The 22,697-nt window shown below is 33.7% G+C and overlaps 2 protein-coding genes across 3 annotated transcripts in view; one reads left to right on the forward strand and one right to left on the reverse strand.

Annotated features, from left to right (window-relative positions):
- The window catches only part of LOC123681653 (dynein axonemal heavy chain 3), a 134,611-nt gene that overhangs the window by 58,951 nt on the left and 52,963 nt on the right, over nt 1–22,697 (reverse strand). Inside the window, exons 24-33 of the mRNA XM_045619881.1 lie at nt 22,299–22,500; nt 12,917–13,147; nt 12,270–12,657; nt 11,376–11,575; nt 7,334–7,666; nt 6,318–6,524; nt 5,828–6,040; nt 4,346–4,531; nt 2,703–2,929; nt 291–468 (exon numbers count right to left, since the gene is read on the reverse strand). Coding sequence (XP_045475837.1) covers nt 291–468; nt 2,703–2,929; nt 4,346–4,531; nt 5,828–6,040; nt 6,318–6,524; nt 7,334–7,666; nt 11,376–11,575; nt 12,270–12,657; nt 12,917–13,147; nt 22,299–22,500 — 2,365 coding nt within the window. The remainder of the gene's footprint in view (nt 1–290; nt 469–2,702; nt 2,930–4,345; nt 4,532–5,827; nt 6,041–6,317; nt 6,525–7,333; nt 7,667–11,375; nt 11,576–12,269; nt 12,658–12,916; nt 13,148–22,298; nt 22,501–22,697) is intronic.
- LOC123681654 (ATP-dependent DNA helicase PIF1-like) lies at nt 19,785–21,742 on the forward strand. 2 transcript variants are annotated; one of them, XM_045619882.1, is made up of 3 exons: nt 19,785–21,110; nt 21,205–21,307; nt 21,365–21,742. In XM_045619882.1, exon 1 carries the CDS (start codon nt 19,790–19,792, stop codon nt 20,906–20,908), a length of 1,119 nt encoding a protein of 372 aa, XP_045475838.1. In that variant the 5' UTR covers nt 19,785–19,789; the 3' UTR covers nt 20,909–21,110; nt 21,205–21,307; nt 21,365–21,742. The 2 variants fall into 2 exon arrangements, with proteins under 2 accessions (XP_045475838.1, XP_045475840.1); XM_045619884.1 differs by lacking the exon at nt 21,205–21,307.

Raw genomic sequence — 22,697 nt, forward strand, 5'->3', positions numbered from 1 at the left:
AATTAACCAGAAAGATGTAAAATTGTACCAACCGTAAGGGCAAAACTATTGAAAGGGGCAAAAATTCATTATTTTCAAAAAAAAAAAAATATCTCGAAAACGGTAAGACTTTCATAATGGGAATTTTGTCATAGCAGGTAGACTATCCTCTGATTTACATTCTCCCTCGGTTTGACGTGGTCTTTACGGGACACCCTGTATATAGGTTTTTTGGACTCGTCTAGGGCAGCTCTACCTCAGGTAGAGCTGGATGGCCAGCAATGCATCAGCTTGAAGCAGATAATCCTTACCTCATCGTATATTTTTGTAGTGGCATCAGGAAAAAGGAAATTTCCAAAGAATAACTTTCTTATATGATGTGGAGCAATCTTATCCTCCTCTTCTGCAAGAAGGTTCGCACAAACTTTCTGTATATGTTGACGGAAATTCTCATAACAGGCATGCCTCACGATATCAAAAAGTGTTATTCTGGAACAAAATCCGCTAAATTAAATGTATGAATTTGAACGGGAACGATACAACTGAGCTATATTTGTTCAGGAAAAAAGTCAAATATCTCTCCAGAATATCTCCAAGAGTTTATTAGACTCTTGATTTTTCATTTTTCAAATACAGTTAGGGAGTATATTTTCGATAAGTGTCCTCATTCTTCATTAATAAAATGCACGTTCCAATTCACTGTGTCTCAGGCAATAGCTTCATTCTATCTTTTGATTTGAGCTATAGTATTTTATTTCGAGTCTCCAGTAACTTTATTTGTAGAATCCCCCAATTGACGTTTTGATGAGGCATTCTCAAACAATTTTCATGGTTCGTACTTTTTCGGGGGTTTCCTTTATTTCATCCCAGGATAACTGATGAAATCATCAATATGGTCATTCATTCATCCCTGCCATATATTGAGAACCGTAACATTTTTGCTGAATAAAAAAAAATTTGGTTACGATGAAATACAATCGTAAGCTAAGCAGCATTTATTTGGTGGCCAAGAGCAATTAGCCCTGGAAAAGGTATAACAAACAGCGTGTGTGAGTCCATATGCTTGACAAGTGATCTTTTTGACGTACCTACACGTTTCAGGAACGAATGGTTCACGTGCGAGCGGTTTTCCAAAATGCTATTCTTGACAACCATTCGTTTCATTAAACGTACACGTTAAAAAACGTGTGCTCCCAAAAGCCGGCACCATCGTAAAATTTCACAGAATCACAGATGAGATGAAATATCATCAATTTATTGAGCAAGTTCTGCACCTTAGTTAGGATAATATATATTGAGTTATTGGGTATAGGTGACCAAATATATTCCAGTAAATTACTCTTTATTTCTATTCAGTAATGACGACGTTTCGGCTATTGTTTGTAGCCATTCTCAAGTCTAAAAAAATTATCCTACTTCAGATCTTACCATAAATATAATACTACAAATACTCTTTAAAACACAAAAAAAAACAAATACAATAAACACTATACAACTTCAAATATTCTTCAAAAACACAAAAAAAAATATAAAAATCACATGTTTGATTGTCTGCGTCTGCATGGTACCATGCTCACCTGACGAAGTCATGTTATCATGACGAAACAATTGTTGTGAAAATAAATATATAAAGCGGAAATAAGTTATTTTACACTATCTCAAACGACAGAACACAAGATAGGAAAATAGAGAATTCTCTCACCATTATGAAACAAGTATTTCTAAAACAGAGTAAGCACTATCGTTACTATTATTCTATTATTCATGATCTCTGAGATGTAAAAATATATGTACAATTATATTCTTGGGAAATTTCACGGAAGTATCAGATGGACAAATGTGTAATTGATGCAAAACGTTAGATAAATAAACAATCCATCATCCATCCTCCTTCAGTTCTTAATCAACAATCCTTACTCGTTGCTGTATGTTAGGTTATCTATTTCTTCTATTTTTATCCTTTATTATATTGGAATAAATTGAACTGAAATTCGCACAGTCTGTTATTCTATTCATTGACTTTATTTCTCGTTTTATAAAAAATTTTTCTGCTATTTCTCTTTTGTTCTTTATTTTTTCCTTATATAGAATGCTAGTTTCTTCAAAATTCATATCGTGGCCTAGCTTCAAAACATGTTCGGCTAAAGCCGTACTTTCTGATTTATTCGTCCTAATTGTACTCTTATGTGCGGAAATTCTGTTTTTCAACTTTTGTTTTGTTGTTTTTGTGTTTTAAAGAGTATTTGTAGAATTATATTTATTGTAAGATCTGAAGTAGGATATTTTTTTTAGACTTGAGAATGGCTACAAACAATAGCCGAAACGTCGTCATTACTGAATAGAAATAAAGAGTAATTTACTGGAATATATTTAGTCACCTATATCATCAATTTAAGTTCCGTTGATTCAAATTGAGAACAACTTTCAAAGAGAAATTGTTCACTAATACAGGGTGGCCATTTGAAAACGAATCAGACGAGATTACAGACGAAATAAAGTTTTTCGATAGAAATGCTCGGACAGGTCGATTTCTGTTTCGAGGGGGACAACTTAAGATGTAGGTTACGGACGCATAGCGCTTCAACCCTTGCTGCTACAACCCCCACCCCCAATATGTAGTAAGCATTTTTTGCTTCTATAATTTCTTATGGATATAGGACTCAATGTATGATGAAATCGAAGTTTATTTTCATGGGATACAATATATGTATTTTTCTACTCACCTATCGCCCTCATCGATGAGACGATCATGGAAAACTCTATAACATTCATGGATCCATAATCTAACGAATTTATCTGGATCATCCATAGCGACAGGGGGAGTCAGAAGCAAACCATTGATGACTCTCGAGAAATCTCTCAGAGAAAATGTGTAATGGGATTTGGCTGGAGTGGGTAAAAATTTTACTGTAGCTTCTTTAAAAACCTCCATGGTTGCAGTAACGCAAAACTGTGATGAAATTAAAAAAAATTAGTAAATAGTTATTTTCTTAATAAGTGCAGAATGTGGTACTGTCCCGCACGAAACTGCCAAGCAGTTGAGTGCGGGTATTCCCGCACAATATACTATTGTATATTGTGCAACAATTGGCAAAAGTTCAACTTTTTCCACGATTGTGGAAGTTTGTTTGGAAACACACGAGTGGGAAAAGCACATGTTCCACGATTATTCAAGTAATATACCTAATTCAAAGAGGCCTTCGGTGACAGTATCTGTTCATTTATGGAGTTTCCATAGAAACAAAATGCCGTGTGGAATAATATTTCTCACAGTATGAGCAATACATAGTTTTGAAATTGAGTAAGTATGAAGAAAACACTACTTTCCAAAGCGCAAGCACAAACTTCCACACTCTTGAGAAAAGTTGGACTTTCCCCACTTTTTGCACAATATATTTTTTCCGAACATGTGGTTTCAGTTCGGATACGATATCTTTACTTTCTCCACTAGTTGACATAATTATTATAGGTGATTCATCCGCTCCACTTCGGACAGATTTAGTTCGGCTTCGATCTATTGCTAGTAAACAGGCGCTATGAATGATTGGTGTCCAAGCCCTCAAGTTGATGATAATTATACAGGCAAAAGGACGAGCAGTTAAAAAAAAATTAAATCGGTAATTATTTCCGACGGATTCAAGTCCGCAATGTTGAAGTAATTGACAAAATCAATATAACACTCTGTATCTAGATTATAAAGAGAGATAGACCCTTGAAATATAGGTTATTCTGACCCACCCCAGCGTCCTGTATCTACCCTCAGCTTTCGCCCATTTACCAATGAATCACCCTGCATATTTTTGAAAATGGAAAAAAGGTGATTTTATTTGTCATAGATATTTTTATGGTTTACATAAAAAAACACAAGTTTGTGTTATAACTTCAAAACTTATTGCAATAACAATAATTTAACTTGTTTCGTGTTCATAGCACTAGTAATAATAAAAAGAAGCTATGAGAACTTTTCATTTCATTTTCCAATTTTCTCTTATAGCTTGAATTTATAAGTTTGCGGTTTTCAACAAATTAATTCTATCAAAAATTGACCACGAAAATTTCTTTCTAGATCAAAGAAATCCTGAGATCTCCTCACTAGACATCGAATTTAGGACACCCGATACATGCTCATTTCCGTCAACGAGAAGATCGAATCTTTTAACATCTGTTCTGAACATGACATTACTGGGCGTCGAAAGAACATGAGTGACCAACATAATTGAATATGAGCTCAACTTATTTGAGCTGAACAATCATAACGAACAAAATAATGTCACATTGTCAACATGAAGAATATACATATGTGGAACCGCTCAATTATTTTCGACTTTTCGAGAACGTTCTAATATCTATGAGAAGTTTTGGGTACCTTCGAAAGTCTAGCAACTGGTTCTTCAAACCCTTTTGCCAAGTGCCATTCCATGATTGTTGTGAAAATTTTTGATAAGGTGTTATCGTCAAAAGAATCCAAACAAATAATGACGTTATGTCTCAGAAATCGATCGGTAACCTCATTTCTTCCTCCTCCTGGAGGTCCCATAGCTCCGACGAACATCTATAAAAGAAGAAGCGAATAACTTTTCAAAATATAATAGCGAAAAGATTTTTTTATTATGTTCACAATTTGAAAAATATTGTAGTATTTCAAAAAGCATCCATATTTCATCAAAATCAAACCTAAATATAATGGAATTATTCTGAACTAATCACAACTATATGTGACATCGGTACTCGTTTGAACAAATATATTTCGAACACAAAACCCCTGTAGTAGTCCAAGAAGAAAAATTCAATCCTTCTAGAGTATCATTTTTTTGTCACGAGAATCTCAACGACAATAATATGTCATTCTTCATCTATAAAAATCAACATTCTGAGTATGATGTACGTTATTCAAAGAGAGAACGGATGAGACCTCTAATGAATCAATAAGTGTTTTCACATTTTTAGTCATACAATCCCAAACCCGATTGAGTCAGATGAATAAGGTAAATCAGGGCGGCGAAATTTTATTTTGCCGAGGCGCCAAAATGTCTGGCGGCTGCCCTGACTGCATTCTACCAACAACCAAGGACATTTTTTAATTAATTATAAATTTAGCTTCTAAGAACTACTGACAAGGAATGTTTCCGAACTTATTCACATTATTATTCCGGGCAATGAAAGTGAGCAAATTGATGCATACTATTTATATAGACTAACATACTGGGATTTATTCAAAAGGACTGGTAAGACAATGAATTTCTTGCTCCCAGATATATTTCTGGAGATTTGGAAAATCCTTCTTGGTCTATAAGAAATATTTTGCAGGTTTACTTCAAGCGACTTGCTACTCAGTCACACAACGAAACAAATCCGAGTAAAAATGTCCATTTCATTAATCTCCCTACGAACTGAACTGGTCTATGCGAATCATAAGAAAGATTATAAAAAATGATAGATGTACTTTGCTGCAGCCAATGAAAGTTACTAAATTGACACTATTTCAGCCAATAGAAATTACCTAATCGGCACATTCTCTTTCCAGAGACAATTCACTCCGGTATTAACCGCAGTTTATTCAAAGGTACTGTTAGGTAATGAATACCCTGGCTTCTAAAATTGAACAACCCTTATTTTATCGAAACATTCTGGCTTGCTTCAAGTGACTTTGGATATACTATACCGACAAAGATTTTTGTACAAAAAGGTTATTTCCGCAAAAAATGCCTGTTGGAATGCATTTCTTGCTATTTTGTTTCCTGCAGCTTGAAACTATAAAGGTACGACAATTATTATAGAATCATAGGAAATAAGATGCTTTAGACTTTAGATAAAATGAGTGATTGAGCTTAGAAAATGTTGTTTTTACCACATCCACTATATGAAGCATTGCTGTATCTCTGGCAAACCAATGTCCGTGGTTTATCCATTGTCTCAATAATTCTATAGGCGGTTGAGCTCCCCACTGCTCTTTTTGTGGCATTCCAACATCATCCACAAAAAGAACACATTTTTTCCCCATTGAAGGTCCGAAAACACCTCTCCGTCTTTTGTCCAACTTAGCCATTACCATCTCTTGAGTCTAAAAATAAGAGTGTTGTGGGTTTAATAAAGCGGACAAAATACATGCATAAACTTCTATAACTAATAAACTATTTTGAGTATGTATGTAATGATAAGTAATGTGATTTTTTTTTTATTTGTTATAATCGTCAAATTTTAAAAATTAGGTACATATATACATTTCAAGAAAGTGAGAGTGTTCGAAATCAACCCCAAGACCAATATAGTTATATTTTCAGTGATAAGCCTACGAGCAGAGCAGTGGGTAAAATACTTTCAGAATGATATTTCCTTACCATTGTAGAATTCGTCCTTGCGCTAAAATTCAACACGTTAGGAAGGTATTTCTCTTTGGGTAGATTGATCAAATTATCTAATACCACCGCTGTTTTTCCAGTACCAGTTGGACCTACAAATAGTATGGGTATTTCTTTGGACATACACATCTTTAGGAAAAATCTCTGCAAGCAGGATTGATTCGTTGTGATGATGAGTTCGCTCACCTAGAGAAAATACGACAATTCATTGTTTTTTTTTATTTTCTCACATTTCTCATGAAACATCCATGAAAATAATGATAGTTGATGTCAAATTAATGAAAGATAGTACCTAACGCATATGTTTTTTTGCGCATGTAACATAATAATTCACAAAAAAATATGACGTTCAGACGGATTTCCTATTTGTAATTTCTGCATACAGAGGGTATCATCATAGTTCCTACTAGATTTTTATAGAATGACGACTTCTATAGGTTTATTATTATTTCAATATTATAAGCGTAGGCGATACGCTCCATATGCAGAATCCCATACTTACATAGTAGAAAAATTTGTTCAAGGAGTCAATTTGTGAAGTATTCAATAAACAAACTAAGATGGAATAAAAACTGCGAAAATTCTCGAAAAACTTTCTTGAATATCGAGGGGGTATCAAAATGAGACCGATTTCAAAAAATCAATATCAGTAATGTAGTGACTCTGTCTGATCACAGATGACGCTATGGGTGTTCGCGCCAGACTACTTCGGCCCCGGCGTATTTACAGGTATCGATGAGTTGCAACAGGATCACCTCTCAAGGTTCGAAGGACGCAGTGTAATGGAGATAATCAATTGGAATTTCAGAAAATCTATTCTCCAACCATCTTCACATTGAAGATTTTCAATAACATTATGTTGATTTCCTAAAGAAATAATCGAAATGGTTCCGAGAATTTTTGAATACCTTTCGCGGATCTAAATTTATAGAGCATTGCTACTTTATGAGCCAACTAAATTTATATTTATATGTTATAATTGCCAAAATACTCACTTTAGCAGTAGCTGGAATTTGTTGGATTTTATCAACAGTATCAGCCCATAGCGTCCACTGCCCATTATTCTTTTTCTCATAAATCCATTCGTACATATTGAAACGATCTGGGAAAATCTGATTTTTCGTCAATTTGAACGATTTTGGTTTCGGATGATTTTTGTTGTCCCCATTCAACAGTTTCCTGAAGAACACATCGAAAGCCTTCTGCCCATCAGAAGTAAGTGTCGATCCTAATCCCCACGCTATGCAGAATAGGAACACTGACTGCAGCCATATTGTACTGACCTGTTGTTCTCCAGCGAGCATGCAAGTGAACAAACGGGTGAATGTCTGGGGAAATGAAAACGAGCATAAATGAATGTTGAAGGAAGAACATATGGAAATTTGCGGTATTTAACCGCAATCAAATTAATTTTTGCCAGCGGAAAAGACAAATATGAAAGCGCTCCATGCAAACTTTTGGAATATTCATGATTTACAAGTCGTTCCTATTTAAGCTACAATGTTCAAGACTTATTTTATTTATTACATTTCAAATATAACTATTCAAGTTGTGAAAATGAAAATTTTCATGACGTCGAGTTCCGAGATTCATTTCTGTTTATTATTTTGAAGCGTCAAGTTTTTTTTAAGTAATTGGCTCAGATGCTGAATAATCTGTTTATTGCTTTGAAATAATAGCTGGATGATGCCATATAATTCGTAGTACCTACAGGATGTCCCAAATTCGATGCTCACTGAAAGCATTTCGAGAAATAGAAATAGCAGACACAAAAAAAACTTCAATCTCTTTTTCGAAATAATAAGATATCAGAAATCATATCAAAGATATATGATCTTATTAAAAAAATCTGGATCTGCATGATGTTTTCGCAAAATTTGCCGGCAAAATTGAATTTCGTTGAGGTGAATAATTATGCATTTTCGCACGTAAACAATTGCTATTGTTCACTAAGTAATGCAATATCGAAGATTTCTTAACACAATTGACAAACTTGATTTTGTCAGAAACGTACCCATTTGGATAAAAACAGCCATATCTTTTTTCTTTGAATAACAAATGACTTGTGTGATACCTCTTTGAAATCACTATGATAAAGACAATTTATTGGTGTAATGTGCAGCAATAGCTCGGTACATTTTTTTTCCACTACGATGGGCTGAACTTCATGAAAAAAATAATCCACTACCAAAATTTCCAATAAAAATATTTCTCATAGCCACCCTTTAAAATGTTGGGAGGATGTTTTTAATGTAAACGTTAAAATCATTCTTCAGTAATATTTCACTGAAAAAATTAATCAAAAAGATGTAAAATTGTACCAACCGTAAGGACAAAACTATTGAAAGGGGCAAAAATTCATTATTTCCAACAAAAAAAAAATATCTCGAAAACGGCAAGACTTTTATAATGGGAATTTTGTCATAGCAGGTGGGTTATCCTTTGATCTACATTCTCCCTCGGTTTGACGTGGTCTTTACGGGACACCCTGTAGATTGTCACTTTATTTTCAAGAGAGAGCTTCGATTTTTTGTTCAATAGCCAGTACATTTTCCTCACTTTGATGTCGAGTTGTCGCCGTTTCATTTTTATATGAGTTCTCCATGTTAGTTTTTCATCCAAATGTAGTACAAGGTACTTGATCTTTGTCTGTATAGGTATGGGTGTGTTTTGCAGTTTTACTTGTGGGGGTTTCCCTTTTTTATTGGTGAAAGTTACCTGGGTCGATATGCTGGTGTATTTAAATCTTCCATTTTTTAAGCCAATTAGCGAGAGCATCCAGATGATTTTGTAGTTTTTGTGATGATAAAAATGGGTCTGCATCTGAGGTTATAATTGCTGTGTCCTCTGCAAATGTTGCTATGGTAGACTGGCCAGTTTGTGAGTAATTTTTTGGTTTATATGATAGGTATAAGATGCATAGCACACCAGGTGTGTTTACTCATAACTGTAAAATTTTCAGACAAAACGGAAACGTTTCTAGAGTGAATTTTATTTTTTGGCGGAATGAGTTAAAAAGTTTCAGAGTTCCTTCAATTTTCTCATTAGGTATTAAGAGTTATGTATCATCGACATGAAGTTTTTTTAGAGGAATATAGAAACTCAATTTCGAAATCGCATATTCAAATTGCGCGAGCATAACTAAGTCTGCAAATGCCGGGCTTGCTGGAGAATCTATTGTTGTGGGGAGAGAGTGGCAGGAAGTTCCGATTTTCAAATAATACGAAATTTCATCATGAAAATGAAAAATTTCATTTTCAACATGGGATAATATTGAACGAATATTTATCGTTTCAAGAATTACTATGGTCGCTTTTATTGATATCTCAATAGCTTAGTTCAACATTCAACCCCGCTCTGAGGCGAGTTGTTCCACCTTTGAGGCAAATATGACAATATTTTTTAGAGTAATAAAGGTTGTCTTGAATGAAACAATTATTTCCATGAACCTATGTAAGTAAAGTTTATTTTAAACAAACCTTAACTAAAAAACAGTAACAGAATATTACTGGTGTAGTATATCCAAGTCACTTGGAGGAAGCCAGAATATTTTGATTATACAAGGGTTATCCAAGTTTCCATAAATTCCTTTGGAATTTATGAAATTATTGCTAACAATACTCCCAAATAAACCCCGGTATTCAGCAAATCGTCTTGGAAACAAGAATGTCCCGATTTGATTGATCTTATTGGCTGAATATTTCCCCTCGTATCCCTTTCCACTTTGAGAGCGTTTTTGGTTACACTCATTGGCTGCATCTATCTCTTCTTAATAACATATCTAATAATACGGCTGGGTAGATAACTCGAAAGAATGTTATCTGAATGCTCCATCTTCCAGAGGTAAAAGAATAATTATTTTACATGCTGGAGGTGAACATGGATTTGTGCCAGGAGCATTGCTTTTATCTGCCAAGAATAAAAAAGATTCGTGTGCAGATTATCATGAGGATATGACTGCAGATCTTTTCGAAAAGTGGTTTTTGAATCAACTTCTCCCCAATATTCCTCCAAATTCGGTGATTTTTATGGACAATGCATCATACATTTTAAATAAAATTCCTAATACTTCTTCAAAAAAGTCAGATATCGTAGAGTTCATGAAGTTTAAAAAGATGGAAATTCCAGATATCCTTCCAACGAAAAACCTACTCTTAAACCAAATAAAGGCTCGAAAATTCGATAATAACTATGTGGTAGATCAAATTTGCAAAGACCATAATCATTCGTTATTAAGATTACCACCATATTATTGTATTTTCAACCCGATAGAACTGGTTTGGGGAGTTTTTAAGAATCGTTTGAGGAAAATTAATCAAACACCGGCAAAGGATTCCACAGTCATAGAGAAAATACGTGAGGTCTTTAATGATTTGGACGACGAACTTTGGCATAATTCTGTGCTTCATGTTAAAAAAATTGAAGATGAATATTTTTCGAAATTTTAATCTGTCGAGCTTTTTGATATTATCAGTTTTGACTCTCTGGAATGTTTTCTGAAAATTTCTTCTCCTGCAGTGGTAACTGCACTATATGTAGTTATGTTCAATTCGCTCACCACCAATTCTTCGGTTTTTCGTAGTTTGTATTCCGTGTCATTTCTTTTCCAAATGGACACCTTAATTTCTATATTCAAAATTGACTCCGATGGATATATTCTAAAAGTCGATCTTCCATATCTTAGAGAAATACATGATATTCATAAAGATCATCCAATATGCCCTGAACATTTCAAAGCTCGATCACAGTGTTCAGCTTTTCAAGAGAAAATATATCTGTGCTCTAAAATAGTATTCTAATCCTGTTTTCAATAGTTGCAGAAAATGTATATGTAGACTCCTCATATTGCGTGAAATTATTGAACCTTAAACCCATTTGGCATATATCTCAACAGAAGATGACACTGCAGATATTTACACAAGTGTATGCCGAGTGAAACATTTAGTTCAATTGATGTGTAAATAACAATGCATATTATGAAATGTTTCAACTGTTCGAGTAGTCGAGTGGTATATAAATTCATAAAATTCAACTCACAAAAAATTGATGAATTTCGGATGTTTCCACAAATCTCTTGCATTTTCTAGTAATGAATCTAAGACTCGTAGGCATCACCCAGTCGATGAGTTCATCCAAAATTTCTAGTTGCTCCACAAGTAATGTTTTCGACAGCGTATTCAAATACGATACTTTGAATGGTTCCCATCCCAATAGTTGTGGTTCCATGTAAATCATACCTAAAATCAAAACTTATTATTAATATTCCACAGATTAATTCAGATTCAGCCATCCAGTATTTCTTCAACGAATCATTATGACATTATTTTTGATATAAGGTCACGATAAGCAAGTAATTCTGGCTGGCTGACAAAAATTTTGGAAATAAACATTCCCCGATAACTCTCAAAGTTTTTATTTTAGGTATAGGGTTTGCCTTAGTAATCCCCTCTATTTTATATGCAGAATTGACTGAAATAATAAAAAAAATACGTTCTAATTTAAAAATCTTGAGTTTTATGAATTTGACTTGTCCAATTTAATGGTATTCTCATGAAAACCCTATACATTTTTTTGTCCAAACCGCAAACAGTTTCATAACATAACGTCTTTGCAGGATAGAATATAAGGAAGGTTATCTTATCCAGTTATGGCATATTGCTGAATATACTGGGTGTAACATTTGAATTAAGAAAGTAGTAGTTTGTTTCCGGTAAAATTTGAAAATATTTTAGAGGGAAATATCATTGGAAATTTTCAGCATGAAATTATGATTATTTTGTCATAAACGTACGTCTGATAGGCCATCGCGATGAATCACTAACTACGAAAATAACTCTGTTAGTCTTATTTTTGTGAACTCGCAATTCTCATAGGAAAAATGTTTACAGTTCATTGACAATTTCTAATTCACAAGATTTTTTTTCAACTCACCACATCTTGAAACAGTAGCAGGTGATGCTTGCTCCAAATCAGCTGGTTCGAATATCAAATTCATCTTATTGGACATTTGAATGATCTCCCCACTCATCAAACAAAGCTTTTTATTGTCATCGAGTACAGTATTCATGTTCTCGATCCAAACAGCATCAACAGGACCATCGAACATAATCCATTTTCTATCGGGTGTTGTACTGTTTGCGTATTCCCTGAAAGTCACTGCTAGTACTCCATCTGTCCATTCGTGGGAAGCAGGGTCAAACTGACCATATAATTGTCCCATAGTTATCGCTTTGGGATTGATTATTCTATAAATTACTTTGTTTTCTTTTAGTTTTGCGCCTTTATCTTGATTCAAGGCTCCTAAGGCATCCCCAAGGGTCTGAAATGAACAAAAAAACTCTGAATTATATTGCCCCATTGTAACGATAATATACAAAAATAAAAACAATATTTTGAGAATTAAAAAATTAAAAATGATATCATACATTAATATGAACAAAATTTTTTTTCTTCGGGGTCCCAATTTTAGCATCCTGGAGTTTCCACCAACAAAAAAAAACAATTTATCCTGAAGATATCAAGCACTCAAACTGGGAAAACGTTTACCGTAAATCTTAAATTACCCATTAAAAACTTACTTGATATGCCATTGTTTTTCCACCCATTGGTCTTCCAACAATCATCAATCCATGTCTGACTAGAATCATTTCATAAATCTGCATACATTTTTCCATAAACCAGGGTGTTGGTTGGAGATTCTTCTTAATCAATTCCTTCCTCAAATGCTCAATCAGGTCACCTCTTTCAAATTTGGGAATTTCAACACCAGGAAAAAGATCATCGAATATCCCTTCGAATAAAGGTACATCCTGAAAACACAAAAAATGCAACTATAACACTAATATAAATTATGGAATTATATAACATGCAATCAGATCAATGACTGGAAATCCTGTAGAAATAAAAGTTATGATAAACTTCAATTTTCTGTTGTGAGAAATATTTGAATTACTTAATGAAAATAAATTTCAATTCAAAATAAAGAGAAAAATAATGAGAAAATCGTACATTTTAATATGTAGGTTGAGAGTTAAACACACGAAAAAATTTCCCCATCGGAGGCGATAAGAAGGTTTTGTAGCATGCTACTTTTCAAAACGAATATATTCAACTGAAGAAGACAGTTGATGGAAATTTGGGCGTACGCCGATGCGTATCTTCGTGCATGTGTACTCGATACAGTAAAACTGCCTTATCATTTCTTTTCCTGGTTTCTTTGAATGAATATCGATAATTATCGCAGCGAAATTTATACAATTGTTTTCTTCTATTATCTTCGTAAAACCCTCAAAAATGTTTTTTTTTTATATATTTTTCTTCAAATCATATGAATGTGATACATATTTGTGCCATTTAGTTTCCATTAACAATTTTGAAATTTCTTTTGAAGTTATATTGAATATTGAACGAATTGCATTATTCATTGGCTTTTAAGAAACCCATTATTCACCCCAGTTAGTGATTGAGCACGTTTTTGAAAGATACTATACTATTTCAACGTTAGTGAGTAAATCTGATTAGTTAGGAATTATCATTTTCATATTATGGTATCACTTGAAAATTTCCTTATATAAAGATCTCGAATAAATGAGTGACTATTAATAACTTATCTCAATTTATTTCTCCATTTATTCTATATTATTGTCCATTTCAGGTACTACATGCTCCAACAAAAGAGGGAAGAGGGAAAAAACAGCTGCTTTGAAAAGTGATGGAAAAAAATTCCCTAAAGACTGAAAGTGACGGTAATGAAGTTTAATATTCAGTTCTTGTTGATTCCACATAATGGGCGCGTTCAACAGAAAGATAGGTAGCGTAGGTAGCTCCGCTATTGATAGGTATCAGTTTGGTAACGTTAGTAATCTCTGTTGGACAAATTGCTCCTTTTCCTGACAGCAATAGGTTCTGTGGGTCCTTCTTGAAGGTTACGTTGTGATGAGGAACAAATTTCTGTTATAATGTCAATTTTTATTTCCTGCTTTCAGTATTATTATTTTTTTATCCTTCAATATACGGAAAATTTATTCGAAGTAAAATTTTAGAATGTTAAAAAACGTATATGTTTCAGTTTCCATTATTGCTGTATTTGAAATTTGAATTTCGTCCCAAAATCACTGTCATAACTGTCTCTAATGTCAGTTACTCAACATGTTACCAAAAAGTAGCATAAAATAAATTTTCTACCGAAGATGGCGACCGCTCCGTAACGTAGAAACTGCTAAAATGCATTCAGCAGAAAATTTATAGAATATTGACAACTGTTCCACACTGTTGATTCTACTGAATGCCCTAATGAGGATGAAAATTAATCTGTCAAAGGTTTTCTGAAAATTAATATCATAATTAATACATAATGAGGATTTCATGAAATAGTTCAATTATCAGATGAATAACTCAATCGAATCTCAATGGTGTCTAATCAGAAATAAATTAAATGAGCAAAATTGTGAAATCGTTTTGATTTATATAAAATTCATATATGATTCTTCATCTAAACTATAATTCTATTTAATTATTTCTAAATCTAGCAGAATTCAAAATCAACGTAGATACTCTGAAAAAAATTTTCAAATTGAAATATGAGATAATTTAGTTAAAAAAAAATAAAAATATACAATCATTAATCCCTTTCGATAGATATATATTGAAATTATATTGTAGATTGGTATTATTCCTTTGCTGAGGTTTTTATCTGTTCTCTTGTATCATACGTTGAACTGTATGATGCCCCGTTTACATTTCCTCTGCTAATACTCAAATTACATCTACACATGCTTTGTTATTTGAAGTTGATAATTTTTGTATTGCTCTATCTCTTTGAAATGATCTGTCACTTGATTATAGTCTTCAACAGTCTATAACTCAATAAAATGAATAAAATTGTTATATATCAGGTAACTGAATTAAATTTCTGGAATGTATATATTATTTTGAAGTAAACTTAGAATCATAAAATGCATTCTTCAAACTTAATTGCACATCCAGCATGAATATTCATATGAATAAACTTCTATTTCATTTTGTCAATACTTTAATTAGTCATCATGAAATCATTTTTTGCATTAACATGTTTGAAATATTTCTACAATTTGAATCATATAAAATAGTTTTTTTGTTTGAATTTATTATACCATGATGAACCAATGGAATGTGAACAAGTAATTGATAAAAATGTGTAACAATAAATAATTAATAATTCTTTTATAATTTTATATTCTCATTTATCTTTTTCATATTCCTATTTATCTCTTTCATATTCCAATTTATCTTTTCCATGTTTCCATTTATATTTTTCCTTCCAGATATAATATCAACAGATCCGCCAGATCAATTTAATATTAACGAAGGAAAGCTAACTCTACAAACTATATCGCAAAGAAATGTTATGATAATGAGGGGTACAAGATCGCAAAATAATGTGCGTTACCATGAAAGTCGAAATAAACAATGTACCCCATCGCGGTAGTAGCGTTGGCATCAAATAAAATACTGCCGTTTAGGTTTTGGACATCTGAAGAAATAGATAATACGTTAGATTACGGGGACCATTTGTACAGAAAATCGAACGAAATGAGAATTTCTCAAAATTTAGAAAATATATCCTTGCATCCATATTTGATGGTGCAAGAGATCCTAAATTCAAAATTGATAATTCCAGATTTGATATGATTTTCGATGAAAGAAAAAGCATTAATGGGCGCGTTGGGATAGAATCTGAAGGTTCTTTTTTGACATTGAGCTTAGGATTGCCTCTGATTTTTCGGGATTTTGATTCAATTGTTTTCACGTGCTCTTCAATGTCAATAGCTATCTCTAAATCATTCACTGCCTATTATTCATTCGATTCCCATAGTCGTGATGAGAACGGAAGGTCTGTGGATTATGGAGGAAGAGCATGTCTAATAAAATTTAATAGTGATCGAGATTTGCTCAGTTCTTTATTAGAAAATTATCCGGCTGGCGAACAGTATTGTCTGAGTCCGATCGAGATTGAATTCGAATCTACTACAGTTGATTAATCGGAAGCAAATGCGTACGTGTCATTGAACTTAACAATCTCCTCTCCTATTCAGATTCCAAATTCATGCGATTCTCCACTCAATACGATTCAGAAGAAAACTCATGCGGTCGACACCACATCTTATTCTGTTGTTACCGTGTTGCAACCAGATGTGTCCTCGCACTATTTAAATAAAATGGACAAAGAGTGTTTTCATTGCGGTGCATTATGTTTCCAAGTCGAAAACATAAATTGCTGCGGTCAAGGTGCAATCAAAATTCCCAATAATTCCATTTATCCGGACCTCCTTAAATCATTGATAACTGACATGCACCCACTTTCGAAAGCATTTATCAAAAATATCCGGAGGTATAACACCCTCCTCGCAATCGGTTCGACAATGGCGACCCTGCGTAAGGACATATGACATGGAGCACCGGTGATTGTCATATCAGGACAAATTCACCACCGCATAGATGATGTTGACTCTCAGAAACTGGCGTTTGGTTCTCTCTATTTTATCGACAGCGGAGAAGCTATGCGAGAGAGAACCACAAATGTAGGTGTACAGGGTGGGCAAATTTCGATGTTTTAGCGCTACAACTTTTGAACCAGAGGAGATAGACAAAATCTGATACCCACTTCTCGATCTCTTTTTCTGAGAAACTAACAAGGGTAGTATTCATTTTTGGCCACCTTCTTTTGTTTTCGAGTTATAAGTGAAAATTGGAAAAATGGCGATATCGAAAAACATTTATATCTCCGCTAATACTTATGATAGAGCTCTGAAATTAAAACATTATACAGGCACTTTTTTACGTAGAATCCAGTGGCGTGCTCGTATTTCTAAAAGGGTTTTTAATTACGAAGCTATGACCCAAAGTTATGTTTTTTCAAATGGGAACACTAGATTTTTGTGTCATTTTCTGAAAGCTTGATTTTTCCTGATTTCAAAAATATATAACATCGTATGATTCGGATAAATATAAATAATAGAAAATGGCCAAAAACCTCTTTTCACCTAAGAGTCTCAATATTTCTATGGTTTCAACTGTTGATGAACACAGAAAAATTGAGCTTTCTATAACAAGAGCAGTGTCCTTCTGTCAATCTGATTATTTCTATGCTTTTCACATATTTCTACAAAATTCGAATCTAGCTATGTTTTATAAATTTTTTATCTAAAAAATTGATTTGGAAATAACGGAGAAACCACAAGATCGAATTTTTCAATCGAAAGAGTTGTATTGAGATACATGTATCAGGAGATTATTTACAGGTCTCCAGAATCAATACGCACAAGTACCAATCCATTTTAAACAGCATATGAAACAATGCATATATGATTGAACTCAACATTTTAATTACGAAGGGACAAACAAGAAATAATATTTAACCTAATAATGACAACAATTGCACAATGCACAGTCGACACCTCTTCTCGATATTTCAATAGATGAATATTTGAAACTGTGTTCAAGCTACCTAGGAAACTTTTTCCAAGTTCGTTTATCTTTTCGAAAGTATTTGTATAAAATAAATATAGATTCGAATTTTGTAGGAATAAGTGAAAAGCATAGAAATAATCAGATTGACGGAAGGACACTGCTCTTGTTATAGAAAGGCTCATCAACAGTTGAAACCATAGAAATATTTAGACTATTGAGTAAAAAAAGGTTTTTGACCATTTTCTGTTTATTATTTTGATACGAATCATACGATGTTATACATTTTTGAAATCAGGAAAAATTAAGCTTTCTGAAAATTGCACAAAAATCTAGTGTGCACAAAAATGTATAGGTGATAGAATTCCAGAAACGCGGTTTACCGCACTTGCATTGGCTTTTGTTTTTGTCAGATACGGATAAATTACGAGAACCCGATGATGTAGACAAGCTCATCTGCGCCGAGTTACCAGCTACCAATACACGCCTTTTTGACATTGTTACGACCTCTATGATTCACGGACCCTGTGGCGATCGTAATCCGAATTCTCCATGTATGGAAGACGGTTTGTGCACTAAAAGCTACCCTAAAGAGTTCTCTGAAAACACCATCATTGATCGAAGACGGCCTATCTATAGAAGACGAAATGATGGTCGCACAGCCACGTTAGTAAAAAATAACAAAACGTTCATTGTAGATAATAGGGACATAGTCCCTTATAATCCATATCTATCACAGAAATATAACTCGCACATCAACGTCGAGGTTGTAACTAGCGTAGGAGCCGTCAAATATGTGTTCAAATACATTAACAAAGGACCAGATGCCGCTGTTCTACGAGCGAAGAATGAATTAATATTTGACGAAATAAAAGCTTATATCGATTCGCGATACCTTTCAGCAGGCGAAGCAGCTTACAGATTATTATTGTTTACAACCCACGGTAATACGCCTTCGGTAATACAACTACCGGTTCACTTGCCAGGAGAACGGTCAGTTCATTTTGAAGAAGGCCAAGAAGAAGCGGCCATAGCGAAACAAAAAAATAAACTTTCCCGACTTGAAGCCTTTTTCGAACTTAATATAAACGATCAAAATGCGCGAAAATACCGTTATTGCGATATTCCCATTCATTATGTTTGGAAAGATGGCCATTGGAACAAACGAAAATATGCCAACCCAATCGTCACCCGAATGTACACAATAAGTCCTAAATACGTTGAAAAATTCCATCTGCGAGTTCTGCTGCAATACGTTTGCGGACCAAAATCCTTCGAAGATCTCCGCACATATAATGGAATCGTATATCCTACATTTCAGGAGGCGGCCCGAATAAGGCTATTGATCGCATCCGACGACGAGTGGGTACGAACATTAGAACATGCTGCTTTGGTCAACATGCCAAGGTGCATGCGAAAATTATTTGCATACATGCTATGCTATTGTGAAGTTGGAGACCCTTTAGCCCTTTGGACCGCCTTCAAATGTCATATGTGTGATGATTTTCGTAGAAGAGGACTTTCTTTAGAAGACGCGGAAAATTGTTCATTACGCGGCATCGAAACCATATTACGTTTTTTGGGTAAAACTTTAAATGATTTTAATTTACCGGAATGTCAAACCACCAATGTTATAGTAGATGACGATAAATTTGAATCTGATGCTTTGAGTACCGACATTTATAGCGGCTTTAATCTAGATGCGTTAAATACAGATCAGCGTGATATTTTCGATAGAGTCATTAGAGCGATGGAATCGAACTTTTCGTCAGAAAGGTATTTCTACTTACAAGGTAGCGGTGGAACGGGAAAAACTCATCTTTATAACACCATATTGAATTTTTGCCAATCAAGGGATATTTCAGCCATCGCTGTTGCTTTTACAGGCATTGCAGCCCTGTTACTTAAAAACAACATTCAGGTTACCTCTGGATGTGGATGCAGACACACGATCAAGCATTACGGCACAAGCAGAAGAAGCGACCGTTTTAAAAAACTAACTTTCTATGGCCAGCTGTCACGTGTTGGACGCTGTAGACAGACTACTCCAAGATGTTCGTAAAGACTGTCGTCCATTCGGTGGTGTTTGTATTCTTCTTAGAGGAGACGTCAAGCAGTTACTCCCCGTAGCAGCTGGCAGGGTTAGACAAATTGAACTCTATTTCACCAATTGTAAGGCCTGGATTCATTTCAAAGTATTGAAACTGAAGATCAATATGCGTATAGAGACGGGAGAAGACGAATTCGCTAAATGGCTAGAAGAACTCGGCCAAGGTACTTTAAACGAGAAAGTAATAGATAATTCAGTTGATTCTGTTCGTTTATCGGAACATTGTTTAACGAATAATATTACAGAAGACGTCTTCGGTCATCCCGATTCATTAACGGCTGAACAATTAGCTTCACGTGCTATTCTTTGCCCAAAGAACGAGCATTGTAATAGATTGAATGATGTTATGCTTGAATCGTTTCCCGGACCACTAATCACACTTCGAAGTAGCGATAGTGTTGCTTCTGGAGACGAAGATGAAATAGCGAACTTTCAGTTAGAATATTTGAATAGCATAACACCCAGTGGAATGCCCCTCCACGAGTTTAAAATAAAAGTAGGCGTACCAGTTATTCTTTTACGAAATTTAAATTTGAACGATGGATTAATTAACGGTACAAGACTACTGGTGTTATCTGTAACCGATGCCCTAATAACAGCAAAAATTGTAAATGGTCGTTTCATCGGAAGAATAACTTTCATCCCCAGAATGGATCTAACCTCTTCAGATAAAACGATCCCCATTACTTTAAAGAGGAGACAATTCCCACTGAAAGTTTGTTTCGCACTCACAATCAATAAAGCTCAGGGTCAAACATTTAACCAAGTAGGCATTTACCTTGGTAGTCCTGTGTTTTCCCATGGCCAACTTTATGTTGCATTTTCAAGAGCTCGCAATTGGAACGCCGTGAAGGTTAAAGTAGAGCAGACTAAACATCAGGGTAAACTGCTGAAATTCGAAATTCTCAAACAACATTCATACCAAAAATATAGTTTTCGACAACATTCTAAAGACCATAGAATAAACAACCATCTATCACAAGAGCCAATAAATCATAAATGTGTAGAAATATAATATTGTCCTATAGCGCAAATAAATAAATTACTTCAAATTTAAACATAATTTAAATTGAATATAACATTCATAACATGAAATTTTTTGTTTCGTCAACCATGTTCAATGAGTTAACTTTCCACGATAATATTATATGATTTATATAAAATATAACCAATTGGACTCGAGGAAACGACCACAATACAACAGAACACAAGTTATGGTGAGAATAATTCAATATTAGTTTTTTTCCCTTACTTTTCATCGAAAATATCCTGGAAGATCCAGATTATTTTATTTTTATATTATGTTTTTAGTTTATATACCAGAACAGAAATAAGGAATGCATCTGCTATCAGCATATTCTATTTTAAATGTACATTTTGCATAGACAAAACGGATGACAAAATATTCCGACTGGTAAAAATTACTTGCTTTTTCCCTTCTTCAATAAAAATATTTTTATATTCCATATAGCAACTAAACATCAAAAGACTCATTCAACCAGACATCTCCAATCTTACTTCACCTAAATGAAGCCACATCTATTCCTACTTCACCCAAATGAAGCCACATCTATTCCTACTTCACCCAAATGAAGCCACATCCATTCCTTCTTCACCCAAATGAAATGGAGCCGTTCCCACCTCCCCCTGATGAAGATACCCAATAATTTTTATCCCTTTTCACTTCACCTTTATGAACAATTCAAATAACCTATAGTGAAATGTGATTAATATAACATAGTGTCATATAATCATATTTAGTAACACTAAGGTGAGTGAAAAGTTATGACCTTGAAAAATATTTTTAGTTTCGTTGAGTTAATTAGTATTATATATAAAATAACCATAACCTTTTTTTTTAATTCAAAACCTAATATCACTGATTCGTGATAATTATAAACATTAAATTTTCATTTATATATCGTAAATTGTTTCATTAACTATAATCAAATTAAAATTACCCTCAAATATAAATAATTATATAATTTTTGTAGGACTTTCATATATTTATATTACATATCATTATATCATTTAATCGCTTACTTATCTTTAATTATAGCTTTCCATATAAACCTTGAATAAAAATATTCAGTTTGTGTTATATAATTAATTTCAATAATTGCTATTTGATAACTAATAATCTTTCTTAAACGTATTCTAAGGTACATATTCATATCATATCACAATAATAATAGTAATCAATATTGCGTTAAAATAAACATTATTTCAATTATATAAAATAATCTATTTTAGTTATACTTATCCCTGTCTCATTTCTTCCGCCCAACATTTAATCTTACTGATTCATTTAATTACATTCATTGTAATGAACAAAATATTTTTGTTAACGAATATGATTAATAAATATTTTTAGAAACTTTTAGAACATTTCAAACTGGGCTCACCTGTGCTAAGAATTTTGGAAGGTTGACATCTATAATAGCCCTCAAAACCAACTGCGCCTCTGGTGAATTTGGGTAAGCTTTCTTCAAAGCACCGGCAGCCAATAATACAGATTTTACAGCCCTCATGCCATAATCGTAATGATTTTGTGACGACAATTGTTCTGAGCACAGTTTGTACGTGTGCACAATCTTTTGGGCCAGACTAGAATAAAAAAGATTTCTATAATATTAAAGTGATGGTGATGTGTGGTTATAGTAAAAATCATTTGCAATAAATTAAGTCCAATCAACTAGGGGTCAAACGAGAATTGTTAGTGAGCTATACAGGATTTTTTAATTTTTCAGAAAATTTTCCTAGTTGTTTCGGAACATATTTGATTGTGTGAAAATGCTTTGACG

Source organism: Harmonia axyridis, chromosome 6 (genome assembly GCF_914767665.1).
Source record: "Harmonia axyridis chromosome 6, icHarAxyr1.1, whole genome shotgun sequence".
Taxonomy (NCBI): domain Eukaryota; kingdom Metazoa; phylum Arthropoda; class Insecta; order Coleoptera; family Coccinellidae; genus Harmonia; species Harmonia axyridis.

Excerpts from the sequence above, each read along its gene's own strand:
- LOC123681654 (XM_045619882.1), top strand. The coding sequence starts at position 19,790 with ATGGCCAGCTGTCACGTGTTGGACGCTGTAGACAGACTACTCCAAGAT.